The sequence below is a fragment of the Sorex fumeus genome, unplaced genomic scaffold (assembly GCF_029834395.1).
Source record: "Sorex fumeus unplaced genomic scaffold, SorFum_2.1 ptg000015l, whole genome shotgun sequence".
NCBI classification, from domain to species: Eukaryota; Metazoa; Chordata; class Mammalia; order Eulipotyphla; family Soricidae; genus Sorex; species Sorex fumeus.
In genome coordinates this window covers 18,154,297-18,169,577 of record NW_026606072.1, presented here as the reverse complement: position 1 = coordinate 18,169,577, position 15,281 = coordinate 18,154,297, and the positions used below count along the sequence as shown (strand labels likewise).

The 15,281-nt window shown below is 44.3% G+C and overlaps 1 protein-coding gene across 2 annotated transcripts in view; it reads right to left on the bottom strand.

Annotated features, from left to right (window-relative positions):
* The window catches only part of ANKRD55 (ankyrin repeat domain 55), a 98,602-nt gene that overhangs the window by 18,391 nt on the left and 64,930 nt on the right, over positions 1-15,281 (bottom strand). For both annotated transcript variants that reach the window (XM_056112099.1, XM_056112100.1), the window contains exons 6-7: positions 11,945-12,073; positions 1,941-2,125 (exon numbers count right to left, since the gene is read on the bottom strand). In XM_056112099.1, the coding sequence (XP_055968074.1) occupies positions 1,941-2,125; positions 11,945-12,073 (314 nt within the window). The remainder of the gene's footprint in view (positions 1-1,940; positions 2,126-11,944; positions 12,074-15,281) is intronic.

Below are 15,281 nucleotides of genomic sequence, written 5' to 3'. Positions count from 1 at the left end.
TTCTATGATTAACATGGCTGACAGTTTCAACATAAAACCACGACTGCAACCAAACAAAACAACAGCACAAAGACGTCAGGCTGAGTACTGAAGGGATTGAGCTGAGCTCTGGAGTAGAAGCTTGACTCCTTCACTTGCAAACCCCACTAAGTTCTAGACCTGGTGCTTTTTTTTTCCTGCCCTAGCAAACTTTCTTTTGTGAGTATTTTTTTTTTTTTGAGGTGGGGAGAGGTGACTGGATTTTTTTTTTTTTTTGGCTACAAGTGTGGGATAAAGCAAATGAGACATATTTTATTCTGAGCTGGCTCTAGGTGTACTTGAGGTAGGAACATTTTTCTCTAACTCTCTTCGGAAATTTGTTTTTTTCTGCTTATATAACCAAAGTTCTACTTCTTAGCTGCTCAAGATCAACCCTTAAAAGAAGTGCATTTTTTTTTGAGCCACACCTACTTGTGCTCAGAGCTACTCCCAATGGTGCTCAGGAGATTAAAGTGGTATCAGATTTAGAACCCAAGCTTCTCACATGCAAAGTATGCACTCACTATATTGAACTATTCTTAAATTTTAATTAAAGTCATCATCTTAACCACCTCTAGCTTCTGAGACTTATATAAACTTAAACATTTTCCTCTCTATGGGGTAACATCTAAACTAAGAGGGCAACTAATTTTGCAATGTAGTAGAAGAAAGTAGCTCTGTAGCACTGTCCTCCCATTTTTCATCGACTTGCTTGAATGGGCACCAGTAACATCTCACAACAAATTGTGAGCTTTGTTGTTACTGTTTTTGGCATATCAAATACGTCACAGGTAGCTTGCCAGGCTTTGCCATGCGGGTGAGATACTCTTGGTAGCTTGCCGGGATCTCCGAGAGGGGCAGAGGAATCGAACCCGGGTCGGCCACGTGCAAGGCAAATGCGCTATCCTCTGTGCTATCACTCCAGCCCTTTGCACACCTAACGGTTATTTTCAATAGTCTTATTTGTTATTTTTTTCTTTTTAGGTCACACCCAGCGATGCACAGGGGTTACTCCTGGCTCTGCACTCAGGAACTACTCCTGGCGGTGCTCGAGGGGCCATATGGGATGCTGGGGATCGAACTCGGGTCAGCCGCATGCAAGGCAAATGTTCTACCCACTGTACTATCGCTCCAGCCCCTTATTTGTTATTTTAATTTTTTTCTTACAGTTCTTTTATTTTGTTGTTATTATTGCTCTTATATTTCCATTGAATCAATGACTAAAAAAAAACAAAGGTTAGATGAGCATTATGACTAAAAAGCTGGGCATGGACAGAGCATTGTAATTTAAAAAAAATCAAACAACTGTGCTTGAAGACTCGGGTACAAGTCTTCCTTTATTTGCTAACCACCTCTTAGGCAAGTCATTACCTCCTGTTTTGATGGCGGGGGTGGGGGACACCCCAACTCAGTGCTGAGTGTGTGTGGGATAGAGGGGAGCTGCTCTTGGCTCGGTGCTGGGGTCCAGAGGTGCCAGGGATCTGCCAATATGTCTTTAATGATGAAAAATGGAAAACCCGATAAGGTCATTGAGTTCTAAACACAAGCTTCTATTTTGTTTCTTAGATAACAAGAATGTGTTGGCTTTATGACATAATCTAGGAAGGAGGGAGGGTGGGAGGCTGTTAAGAACAGGAGTTGAGGCACAGCGAGCCTTCTGGGAACACTGAGACTATTTAGCAAAATGTGGAAAATCTGACCATACTGTACAGTCACAGCATTTCTCTCCATCACAATGGTTTTTCCTTCCTTGACTAAAATAGAGCAGCTTTTTTTTTGTCATAAGTACATATGCGAGTATTACTGGCAATAAGCTGAGAGTCCTTGTGGTGTAACTTCTCCAAACACACTCTTTATTTTGAGCTTAACACGTGGAGAAGCTGACTAGGGGTTCCCTCCATTCTCTGGGGAGTTACCTATACCTGTCGTCTACATCCAGAGCCTGCAGGTTACACTCAGGGACCTTTGCCAATTCATTAATGATGTCGCTGAAACCGGCAGCAGCGGCGATGTGCACGCAAGTCTTGCCACTCTCGTCATCATAGTTGATGATGGACGGGCCCTGGTGGTGGTTCAGTATGATGGAGCACAGAATTCGATTTCCGCTCTGAAAAACCAGTGAAAGAGGGCTCATCACGTACAACCCAGTACTCTGCCCTCCCCCCACCTGCATGTTCAGATAATAAATACAAACTAAATAAAAAATGCATTTAAAAAAAGAAGAAGAAAAGGAGAAAAGAAACAAAGTACATTTGATCAAACCCACAACTTTTCACTGTCTCAAGTCATTGTAGAGATTGGCATGTGTGTACTACAATCCCAGTTGTCTTCCACAGCAGAGAATTGAGGACATATGTCAATACAACCATAAAGGGCTGAAATCAGCCTTAACACAATGCATAGGCTACCCAGACAGCAACTTTTTCATGAAGGCTGTTTGGTCTGTTTTCTGTCTGGTAGAGGCTCACCATTGAAAAACTGGCAGAGCTCATTGCAACGTGAGCAAAATGACATCTAATCATCAAAATCCCTTTGTGATGCAAGCATAATTAAATAACCAGTAAAGAAAGAAATAAAATCATTAAGTATGAGAGGGAAAGAACTTTAAGCTACCAACTAAGTTAGGTAACTTTTTGAGTTACTCTGCAAGTTTTTTTTTTTTTTTTTTGTGGGGAGGGGGTGCATCTACTGTGCTAACTCCTGGTTCTGTGATCAGGAATTATTCCTGGAGGTGTGTGTGGGCCCATATGTGGTGCCAGGGATCGAACTTGTATTGGACACAGGTAAGATAAATGCCTTACCCACTTGTACTATCTTTCTGACCCTCCTGAGTTTTTTTTTTTAATATTTAAAGGCTTGTTCTTTAAGTTCCCAGTGCCAGTCTACAAAGCTCCCAGGTTTTCCTCAGAGCATCATACATCTTTTCAACTTGAATGACAAAGTGAATACACGCTGTGCACAGCGTCACTACTGAGTATCTTTTGTGGAACTGAGGGGAAAACATGAATAAGCATTTGCAATTTCAGATGACAGGAAATCATCAAGAGCCAGTTAAAGAAATTCTAGTTTTATAACTGCAAAACAGAAAGTCTCCTCTTTTACATTTCCAGAGATCTGTGGAAAGATTATAAAATAATTCACTAACATTTGTTCATGAAATAGAGACCCACAAGAGAGACACTGGAGAGGTCTGTGATGCTACACAAGCTGTCTTCTGGGAGAAAGGAAGCTCCAGAAGCTCCCTGAGCAGGTGAGGAAAATGGCAGATGAGAGATGGGTCACAAGTTATGCATAGGGAGCGTGGCAAGGAGACCTGCATTTCTGTTTTCATTTGTTCATTTTAATTACTTTTTGGGGGAGGAGGGCACACCTAGGGGGGTTCAGAGTTTACTCCTGGCTTTGTGCTCCGGTGATCGCATGAGGTGCTGAAGATCCAACTGCAATTGGCTGCATGCAAGGCAAGCGCCTTAATCCCTGTACTATCTCTCTAGCTCCAAAGAGTTAAATTTTTAGTATAAACTCTAAGTGCTATTCAGTAGTCATTTTCTAATAAATTCTCCCACGTAAAATTTTGGGCTAGCTTTCCTCCCATAGTTTTGTTTATTAAGCCCCAAGGTTGTATTTTCAGAATCCCTGGCTCAGTTTTCACAATCCCATGGAACATCAGTGTTTTTATATTTCCGGTCCTTCCCCTACCCCTTCTCTGTTGGCACCTACAGGTCCCAGGAGATCCTGACTCTCTGCTGCAACAGGCCTCCTAGTGATCCACTGCATGCTGAACCCTCCCGTGGATGGGGCTACAGCTGATATCCATCCTGTAGCCCCTTGAAGGACTGGGCTCAGGTATTAAAGGCAATAGCCAGGGCTCAACTCAGCAACTCAGCCCAGGTATTAAAGGCAATAGCCAGGGCTCTAGCTAATTTTTTGGGGGGCGGGGGATGTCTTTGTCTTCTGTTCAAATGGCCAGGGGAGAGAAAGTTCATCCTCAATCTCTATTTGATCCCCTGAGGCAGAAATTGGGGGTGATAAGAACAGACCCTGGACAGTGTGGTCACTTATTCTACTGAAAGACACCCCCATCAAACCTTACTTTTCATTCCTTCAGGCCCTCTGGGCAGCACCAATTTCTTCTCTCCTTTTGCTTCTGGGTCTTTTTCACCCTCCGTTATCTTCCAGGCCCCAGGAGGAACTACCCATACTATGAGACCATGGAGCCACGCCACCCTCACAGCTGACTCCTCTCTGGGATGCTGGAAGGGGTTGTTTCATGGCAGCTACTCTCACAAATGCCTAATGCCCCTCAGGTCTGACTCTGAAGAAGTTCCCAGTGAGCAGTGCCCACATCACTAAACTTGAGGGTTTAAACAGCGATTTCTGCTTTAGTCCCCAAGTTTGAACTACTGAGATGAGATAAGGAGGGCAGTTCTTTTAGAGGAGGTAGAGGGGGAACAGAGGAGGTGTCAAGCTCTGCAGTCAGAAGGCCTGTCCTGGCACTGCCGCTTATTGTCTGGGGTCTTGGGCTGGTGTCTTCATCCCTCAGTGCCTCTGTTCTCTCCTCTACAGCAGGGGGAGGACAAGAGCACCTGCCCTGTGGAGTTGTTAAGATTAATTGATGGTCTTGAGAGATAACACAGAAGTTAAGCACTAGATCTATGCGCTGCCAACCTCCACTCAACCCCCAGCACCACATACGGTCCCCTGAGCACTGCTGGGTGTGGCCCCCAAACTAAAATCAGAACCCAAACCAAACCAAACCAAAGACCAAATAACAGGAAAATTCAGTACAAAAGTCCTTTCAGAGGAGAGTGACTAATCCAGAGAATCTCTGGCTCCCAGGGGAACTGCTAACCTTAACAGGGAGGTCAGGACTCCACAAGAGGCCAACTCAGGGCTCCCTGAAGCTGCACCTATTTCAGTGTGTCACTTTCAAAATGATGAGGAGAAAGGGAACAAGACTGGGAACATGCTCACTTTTTCCATGCAGAGGTAGAAGGATGGCAGGTGGCAGGGCTTTTTGACCTTTAAACCATTTTGGCAACTTGTATTTGTTCCCTCATGGAGGATTTATCAGCAAAGTCACTGAGCTGACATTTATTGAGAAGCTTCTTCTATTCTTCTCAAATAGAAGTACAGATTGAGAGAGAGATAGAGAGAGAGACAGAGAGACAGAGAGAGCAAGTTGTATGTTGTTTGAAGAGCATAGTTAGACCAGTAGAAAATTTGTTTAAGCAACATGAGGTGAAAGAGTCTTTGCTGAGTTGATTAAACGGTTATGAACTGCTGTAGAAGGGTTCAGTGAACTCTGATGCCAGGCATGATGCACAACTTACCTGTTGACCCAAATTATTTAAAAGTCACTGTAAGGATGGATGGAAGGATTCAAAGGATCACTATGAATATCACGACACAGGAAGGATGGAAGGAGAAGGACATACGAGGAGAGGTGAGCTGAGAAGAATTACCCCTTTGTGAAATGCAGCTGGAATAGCCATTCAGGAGGAAACCCTGTGTTCGGGGAAAATCTGTGGACAAAAGTTCCTGGAAATTTCATCAGAAAGCTCTAATGGGACAATAACGGAACCACTTCACCCACTCGCACAAACTCTGGCCTGGAAGGGTCTGGGCAGGGCTCAGGGAAGGCCAGGCTGAGTGCACTGTGCAGGATGCAGGAGTGGGCATCTGCCAGGGCTTATGCTCACAGTGAGAATCCTCAGCCTGAGTGACTGAGACACTAAGCAAACAAAAACTGCTGTGACAGGTTGGGAAAGATGCTCTTATAGGACCAGGCACTGGGCAGCTGATATGTTGGCCACTTCAACACAGATTTCAAGACTCCAGTTTTCCAAATAGGTCAGTCTTTGCTCTCTGGCTAATGGATTTCGTAAACTTGGCTTTGTCTTTGTTGACTCTGGGCTAATGTGGCTTTGTAGTTTTCCTCTTATCAAGCACTAGGAGTCATGTGGCACGGATGCACGCACAGGCTCTGTATGTACTCAGCAAATGACAATCCCCCACTGTGGTTGGTTCTCCCAGAACCCGAGTACTGAAGGGTTGGATGAAATGATTTACGTGATCCTTAACATCTTTAAGGTTCTTCCTATGAACTAGATCCACTGGTTGGTGATATTCATAGTGATCCTTTGAATCAGAATATATTTAGGGTTAGAGGATAGTTAAGGGATTTTGACACAGTTCACAGTTGATCACAGATCTTGGCCATCATAAGGTGGAAGATTCTATGCTGCAACAAACCAATCTCAGGCTTAAATTTATATTCAAGAGCTTCATGCAAGTGTGTGTGGGTGTGTGTGTGAGCATTTTTAAATTAAGTAGTCATATGCTAAATAAATGAACAAAGTTTAAATATTTGTTTTCCTATTAATGTAATTATTTTCCTTCTACACTCCTTCGAAAGATGTAGTGAACGCAAAGTATTTCTGAGGAAGTTGGGGAAGGAACTAGCAATCATATTTCAACATGCCCTTTCATTGGCTAGCCATCACATCTATCTTAGATTTCCTATCACTGGTTAAGAAAAAACCCTGGAAAGCTTAAGCTCAAAGCAGGATTTTACGAAAAGGATCCAACAAGTCATTGATCCTGTTGGCTTAAGATGGATATGTTTATTGATCTGAATTCAATGAACAACTCTTTGATGAGCTAATATTTACCAAGATCTGTGCTGAATCTTAAGAGACAGTCAGATGGATCAGGAAAATTGCCCTGAGGGACACAATCTCGAAGGGTACTCCATTATGTAGCACTATGTAGCTTCCGTCCTTGAAGTAAGAAAGGGCTAGATGGACCAAAAAAAAAAAAAGAGGAGAAAAACTGAGATGTTGGAAGGAAGTTTACCAAGTAGTTGGGAGATATTCAGCTATGCCTTCAAAAATAAGAAGGAAAAAGAAACTTTGTAGGGAGCTCAAGAAGACATATGTCTATAAGAAAAGAACATAACCAAGGGAGTGAAGGGACAGAATAAATCTGTGTGACATACTGGGTAGGGTGATTACTGATATTTAGATGTGACTAGAGTAAGGAAAACATGCTGAAGAAGAAAAGTCAGGGTGTGGGGTGATTATTCATAGCAGTAAGTGTTTGCCAAGAGAGTTTGCTCTTTATCACTGAAGTTAGGTTTTTGAGTCAAGGGCCATTCTGTTTAGCACATTCTGTGGTAATTTGAAGAAAGAGTAGTTTGTGACAAGGTGCAAATAGACTGGGAAAGAAAAGTGCCCAAAGCAGGAATTAGAGACTCTAGATGATCAGATGAGAAATGGTGGAAACTTGATCTAAGGAGTTGGTTAGAGTGCTAAATTCTCTCCATTTTCTCTTAAGAACTACTTGCTATCTTCCTCCCTTCCGCTTTCTACTTTCTACCGTCTGGAATGTGCAATTTGTTTGAAGAGGCTCAATTGCCCATTGGTGTCTGGTTTGGGTTGGCCAGAATGGCACCGAGAGGTGACTGATGGTCGAGAAGAAAGAGATGGGGTATTTCCTTGTCACTCTTCCCCTACTGGGCTGTCATCTGATTATCCCAGGAAAAGGTTTTTGTCCTGGGTTTTCTTTTAAAACCGCAGTCTTTGCTAGATCTTAGTTATTTTATCCAGTGGCCTGTTAGGCTCAGGTGTCCTCAGGGTGAAAAGGTGCTGTGTGAAAACAGCTTCTTTATGAATCACTCTTCAATCCCTCCCTTCTGAGCAAATTTCCTGTTGAGGCTAAGACTGTTGCAATGGGGAAAGAAAGGCAATCACAGAGTTGTGAGATGTGAGGAGAGTTGAGAAGTCTGGATAATCAGCAGACACGAAAACTGATAAGGAGGGAGAGTTCATGAACCATGCAGAGGCCTTTGGCTTGGGCTCCTGAGAGGATAGAACTGTGCACGGAAGGAGTGACCGCAGATTCAGTTTAAAGATGCTGAATCTGAATCATCTATGAGAAATTATGGGAAGATGCTCAGGAGAGTTGGAAACATGAAATCTGAAGCTCAAGAAAGAAGTCATAATTGTAACTGTAACTCTTAAGAATCTTCTGAATTGAAGCCATAGGAACCGATGAGCTTTCTGAGGAGGCACAAGCAAGAAAGGGATTGATGAGGAAACATACACAGTGCTGAGGACTGAAAGGGAGAAGAGGCTGTGCAGATATGTGGTGTCATCACAGATGGACAAGAACATGTCCCCACAGGATGGAGAGGCCAGGAGGAAGAATGTGATGAATAGAGTGTTTGACCAGAGAGAGCCAAGTGGGGTCTCCTGGCAGAGGGGGAAGGACAACAAGCCACAGGAGGGTACTACCAGCCATCAAAACATTTCTCAACTATCTGAAAAATGGGGGTAGACATCAAATGGAGCTTACTTTGTAGATACTTAGTTTCAAATCTTTACTCATGAAGTGGGAGTGGGGAGAGGTTTAGGACACATCTGTTGGTGTTCAAGGGCACAAAAGTACTCTAGGGACCATGTGGGGCCTGGGGCTCTTACATGCAAAGCAGAAACTAATGCTTTGAGTCATCACTGGCCTCTATGATTCAAATATATACTGCTTTGATTATCTGGATTATTACAAAGCTTTTATTATTTTATAGGAAAGTGTTTTTTTAAAAAAAATATGTATTATTTACTTGTTTGGGGGCCACACCTGGATAAGTTCAGGGATCACTTAATCCTGGCTTTATGTTCAGGGATCACTCCTGCAGGTTCTAGAGAGACCATATGTGGTGCCATGGATTGAACCCTGGTCATCACCATGCAAAGAAATGCCCTACATGCTTTCTCTCCTGCCCAGCTTTTATTATTTTCAAAGTACTTTAGCTTTAAATCTGGCCTCATGTGATCCAAGAAAAAAGCAAGAAGTGCAGTGAAAGGAATAATTCCAGTAATCACCAGACACCTACTTGTGGAATAAGTTGAAAAGAAGCAAAATGGGCACTGGTGGAGGGATGGGTATCTGATCATTGTATAATTGAAACCAAAGCACAAAAAATTGTAAATCTACAACTTTTAAAAAAAATAAAATAAAGGAAAAAAAAAAGAAAAGAAGCAAATACATGTTGGTCCTATGTTATACAAGCCCAAGCAGACTAAAAGAGGCATGTGCAATGAGGATTTCAACAGACATTTGGAATTACCCTTAGTTTTTGCAGTGTAAAAGGCAGAACATGCCACTTCTGGATTTTACTGCTAACCTCAGGAAGGGAAAGGTTTCATAGTTCCCCAAACTGTGCTTCTTAACCTTTTTGTTCATACTCACTGATCCTCACTGAGAATAGAAGAAAATGATGAACTTCTTCCTTAGAAAAGTAGAGGACAATACTACCTCTCCATTACAATATTACATATAATTGTAGAGATTCTAGAACGGGCCAGTTATGTGAATCTTTTTATTTCCAATGTCAAGTCCACAGTAGATGCCCAAGAACTATTTAAGCAATTAAGAAAATAAAAGCTGTGTTCTATGGTTATATCCAATTCATGTTCAGATGCAAGGATCTTTTGGTAAGAATTCATTTATCATTAGTGGGTTTTGATTTTAAGGGCACACTACAATCTCCTGGAGATGAGGAGAAGATATAAAAATATTGATGGCTTGGGTCCACCCTGTTGAAGATGGAAGAATCTGGAGCTTGGGGATCAATAATGTTCATAAGCTCTTCAGATGATTTTAGTGTGCAGACTGGTCTGAAACCAAAGGAGCAGGTGGAATGCTTTATCATTTAGTCAAGAAAAAAAATATGGAGATACAGTTCTGATAACTAAGTTTTCTAAGAGGAAGCATAATAAAAACTATAATACTTTTCAATCATACACCACCTTCTGTATTACTGCTGCAGGATGGCCTCACTCGTACTCCAAAGATCCAGTTGGCAGTTAAGTCAAGCCTCAGATTCCAGTGGCATGGCAGCACACACTAAAATTTTCAAAGTTCAATCAGTGGTCTTTGCAGTTTGCCACACCACCTCTAGAAGTATAGGCACAGGAGTTCCCACCCCATAAAAGCCCAACTCAGGAGATCTGGAGGGACGTGTGGGAATTGGTCATTTTGTTTTTGCTTATTGATGGGGGATGGGGGTTTGGGCCACACCCAGCAGTGCCCAAGACTTATTCCTGGCTCTGTGCTTAGAAGACCATGTGCAGTGCCCCAGAATTAAGCCTGGGTCGTTCGTGTGAAAGACGAGCACCTTAACCCCTGTACTATCTCTCTGGCAGGGGAGTCACTTGTTCTCCGAATCCCACTAATGAATCACTGCAAGGACAAATCAGGAGCAATGGCGCTAAGTTGGGGGTGGGAAAGGAGGAATGGGGAGTAGAAGGCACTGAAGTCAGAGTTAGCTTGGGGAGACAGGCATAAACCTGAGCCCTAACCCAGATATTTGGTCTTGAAGGTGGACGTGGTGATCGGGGGGACCCACAGAAAACACATGATTCTGAAACCACTCTCACTTTGGTGAGAACCAATACATGTGGGCCACTTTTGTAGCCCAGTCAGTGACTGTTGGAGGGATGACTCTGACCCATCAAAGCCCAGAGACCCGGGCACAGCCTGGCATGAGGGAGCAGGGCAGGTAACTCAGTACTTAAAGTCCACAGGAGGGTGTTGAGGGCAGGTGTGATGACAAAAACAAACTGCGCCCAGCAGCTTGTCCACGGCCAGTCAGCAAAGGGTAACTCAAGCTGAGAAAACCCGCTGTTTCTGAATCACTTGGTTTCCCCCACCTCAGGCACAAATGTCAACCCCGAAAGTGCCAGGTGCCTGACTCTCTTGTGTGTGGTACATGAAAACAGTCTAGAGAAACAGTCAGCAGCGTGGAGAAGACACTTCTCTTCCGGGCTCCACACAGCAGCTCAGAAGGCTCCCTCAGTGGGCAGATGTGAAGGAATGAGTGTCTGTCTGGGCTCACATGTTGGAGGTCGGAGTGTGTGAGGATGATTAAAGGCTGCACTGTAGCACTCTCCTCTGAGGGATGGAAGATCACACACAGATGTCTCCCCCTTGAAGACAGAAAGCACTGAAGTACATGTTGGCCAGGACCATCCTTTCAACAGATGCTCACTTTTGCTCTCTCGGGATGACAGGTTTCTGGGGCCTGTTCTCACTTTGGTGACTGTGCCTGGGGAAATGAGTCCCTTTCCTCACAGCTAGGTAGGGCCATGGGCCGTGAGTTTCACAGGTCAGCACAGAATTCAAGGCCACTGGGGATCATTCTGTCATGGAGTGTTTGAAAGAAATCAAAGTCCACAGACTTTGAAGCTATTTTACTAATAAGTCTTTGAAGGTTTCTCTGGGGACATAGTGAGCAAGCAGGAAGCCCTGAGATGGAGAGAGACTGGGAAGGGTGTGTGTGTGTGTGTGTGTGTGTGTGTGTGTGTGTGTGTGTGTGTGTGGTGTGTGTCTTTGTGTGTGTGCGTGTCTGTGTGTCTATGTGTGTGTCTGTTAGAGAGAGAGAGAGTCAAAGTGAGTTCTGCTACAACGCCTCCCCCCCAACCCTTGTATCTTCTCCAACAATGGGTGCAGGGACACCGTGAGAGCTCAATGGGCTGAGCACAAGCTTTGCATGCAGGAGGCCTGGGTGCTTCTATCCCCAGCACCACACAGTCTCCTGAGAACCGCAGGAGCAACCCACAAGCACAGAGCCAGGAGCAGCCCTTGAGCATGACAGGCTGTGCCCACCCCCTTACCAGTCAACTCTACCTCCCCTCAAATCAAAATAAACAGCCCAGTGGGTGGTGCCATATCTTCCTGAGTGGCAGGAACAGCAACAGAGCAGAGGAGGGCAGAGTGCATCATTCTGCCTCTGTCATCTGGGCAGACTTCCGGGCAACTCTGTGACAGTATTTGCAATACCCCGTCATGCAGGTCCGACCCCACTGAGCGCCACTCACTGGGCCTTACACCCTCAAAGAAGAGACAAGTCAAGACAAGTCCTCACCTGGACTGCCCAGTGGAGAGCCGTTTTAAAGTCTTTATCCACAAGGGTGGGGTCTGCTCCCTTCTTCAGCAGCATTTGTGTGTGTTGAGGCTGGTTGTGGAAAGCAGCCCAGTGGAGTGGCGTCATTCCCTACAAAACCACAATCAGAGGGGGCAGAGATGAGCACTGGCCAGCAGGAAGACTGACTGCAGGCAGAAAAATGGCGCTCACACTGCTCTCCATCCTGGACGGCCTGCTGGATCACCACAGACGCCTGCTGCTCCTCCTTAAGTCACGCATACAACAGGTAAATACGGAGCTTGGACTTGGTGACCAGAGAATACTATAGTGAAAAAGATAAAGAGGGTTTCTGCTCTTGGGGAAAATGCATTGGGATAGAAAAAATGGACAATCAATGCACACAAACAACCCTCCAGATTGCTGAATGCTCCCTGGAAGGTGCATGGAGTGGGGTTGGATAAAGTAACCCAGGGGTATGTCAGGTCTCTGTGATTTTGGGTTGTTCGCTGTAGCAGTCAGTCTACTCTGATGTGTGTCTTTGTCCTCCTTGTTTTATAGATGAGGAAGCCAAATCAAGAGAAGTGTACATATCTTTGATTAAGCACGGAACTGAGTTTATAGTTTGAAGTGTGTGAGAGCACTGGGATCACAATGCTAACCCCCCTCTCCACCATTTCCAGATTTTAACTCATGAAATTCGGGTCTGCGTTCAAGCTTCAATGTCCTCTTGTAGTGAACTTCCAGAGACACTCTTGAGGTTATTTCAAGAAATTGGTTTTATGTGAAAAAGAATGCTAGTCTACAGAGTTATGCCACATGTGAATATTTATGAGATTCAGAAGTGCTCAATGCTTTTCAGTAGGTCTTAAATTTTGATTTGGCCCACTGGAATTAGCGAACTGAACTCAAGAGAATAATTCTATCCTATGGATTTTTTTTGGAGAGGAGGTTGTTTGTTTTTGGACCTCACCTAACAGTGCTCAGGGCTTACTCCTGGCTTCGCACACAGGGATCACTCCCAGTGGAGTGATCAAATATGGTGCCATATGTGGTGCCAGGGGACCATATATGGTGCCAGGGATTGGACCCAGGTTGGCCACATGTAAGGCAAGAGGCCTAAATTCTCACTATTGCTTTGTCCTGAGAATATATATATATGTAAAAATTTTTATTAGTGAAACACCATGAAGTACAGTTGTAGACTTACAAATTTTTGTGCTTGTTTTCAATTATACAATGATCGAGTACCCATCCCTCCATCAGTGCCCATTTTCCACCACCACCACGGATCTCAGTATCCCTCCCACCCCCCATCCCCCCATCCCCCCTTGCCTCTGTGGCAGGGCATTCCCTTTTGTTCTCTCTCTCCTTTTGGGTGCTGTGGTTTGCAAAAGAGGCATTGAGTGGCAATCATGTTAGGTCTCTAGTCTACTTTCAGCATGCATCTCCCATCCTGGGAGGATCCTCCCAATACTCTTTATTTGGTGCTCCCTTCTCTATCTGAGCTGCCTTTTCCCCTAGCATGTGCAGCTGGCCTCCAAGCCATGGAGTGAACTTCCTGGTATTTATCTCGGCTAGAGAATATATATATATATTTTAACACATGGGTTTCTCTTCTCCAAGTGCCAAGTCTCATTTGCTTTAAAGTCGCTGACTTCATCATGAAGTCCCACTAGTATTCATTAGTTCAGGGCCAGGAAAGAGAGTACAGAGGAAAAAAACTAGAAAGATAGTACAGAGGAAAGGCACTTGCCTTGCATGGGTCTGACCCTGGTTTGATTTCCAGTATCACATATGGTCCCCATGCACAAACAGGAGTGATCCCTGAGCTCAGAGCCAGGAGAAGCCCAGGGCACTCTTGGGTGTGTCCCCAACAGAGTTCAAGGCTAGTTCTGGAGTTACTGGAGGCAAAGTCCTTGTTTGATTCTCTAAATTCTCAGACACTAAAATAGTGCATGACATATTACAGGGACTGCACTCTAGCACCGAAGCACTGTCCTCCCGTTGTTCATCGATTTGCTCCAGCGGGCACCAGTAACATCTCCATTGTGAGACTTATTGTTACTGTTTTTGGCATGTCGAATACGCCATGGGGAGTTTGCCAGGCTCTGCCGAATGGGCGGGACACTCTTGGTAGCTTGCTAGGCTCTCTGAGAGGGACGGAGGAATCGAACCCGGGTTGGCTGTGTGCAAGGCAAAAGCCCTACCCGCTGTGCTATTCCTCCAGCCCATTACAGGGACTAACACTTATTAATGAATGAATGACTTTTCATTGTCCTTAATGGATTTTTGTTTTGCTTTTATAAAATCGGGTTTTGCATTTAAAAATCATGCACATAGAAATAAAGGCAGACAATGATGCTGCCTTGTAGAAAATGAGCTTTTCTGATATCGTTGTTGCCAACTTGTTGGGCTGGAGTGATAGCACAGCAGGTAGGGCGTTTGCCTTGTACACAGCCGACCTGTGATCAATTCCTCCGCCCCTCTCGGAGAGCCTGGCAAGCTACCAAGAGTATCTTGCCCGCATGGCAAAGCCTGGCAAGCTACCTGTGGAGTATTTAATATTCCAAAAACAGTAACAACAAGTCCCACAGTTTGTTGTGAGACATTACTGGTGGCTGCTCAAGCAAATCGATGAACAACGGAGGATAGTGCTACAGAGTTACCAACTTGTTATTTGAATTCTGTTCTAATTATTTTGTTTTGATGTAATACCAGACAATGCTTGGGAGGCTACTCCTGGCTCAGTGCTCAGAGGGTTGCTTCCAGCAGTGTCTTCCAGTAACACTTGGGGTCCATTGAAGTGTTAGGATTGAACTAGGGCTCCTACATGCAAAGCATGTACCCTAGACTGTTCAAGCTAAATTCTTGCACTGAAATCTGCTAGATTTTCCGATGAGTGTTCCAATTGAGGCAAACATGCAACCACTGTATGTGGACAGATGATTTACTGCTGTGAGAATGCAGTGTGAGATTATGAACTAAATAGTGATTAATCAATGTAAATCTTATATTATAAACATAGGTGCAAAGATTCAAGAGTTATTTCTTTAAAACCATATACCCCTCCCCATACAAACAACAAAAATAAACCCTCCAAATCATCCAAACCCAATTACAGCATGTTTTTGTTAAAGGAGTGGTTAGGAGAGAAACACTATAGGGTTTTTTTGTTTGTTTGTTTGTTTTTGCATTTTGGGTCACACCTGGTGATGCACGGGGGTTACTCCTGGCTCTGCACTCAGGAACCACCCCTGGTGGTGCTCAGGAGACCATATGGGATGCTGGAAATTGAACCCGGGTCGGCTGTGTGCAAGACAAATGCCCTACCCACTGT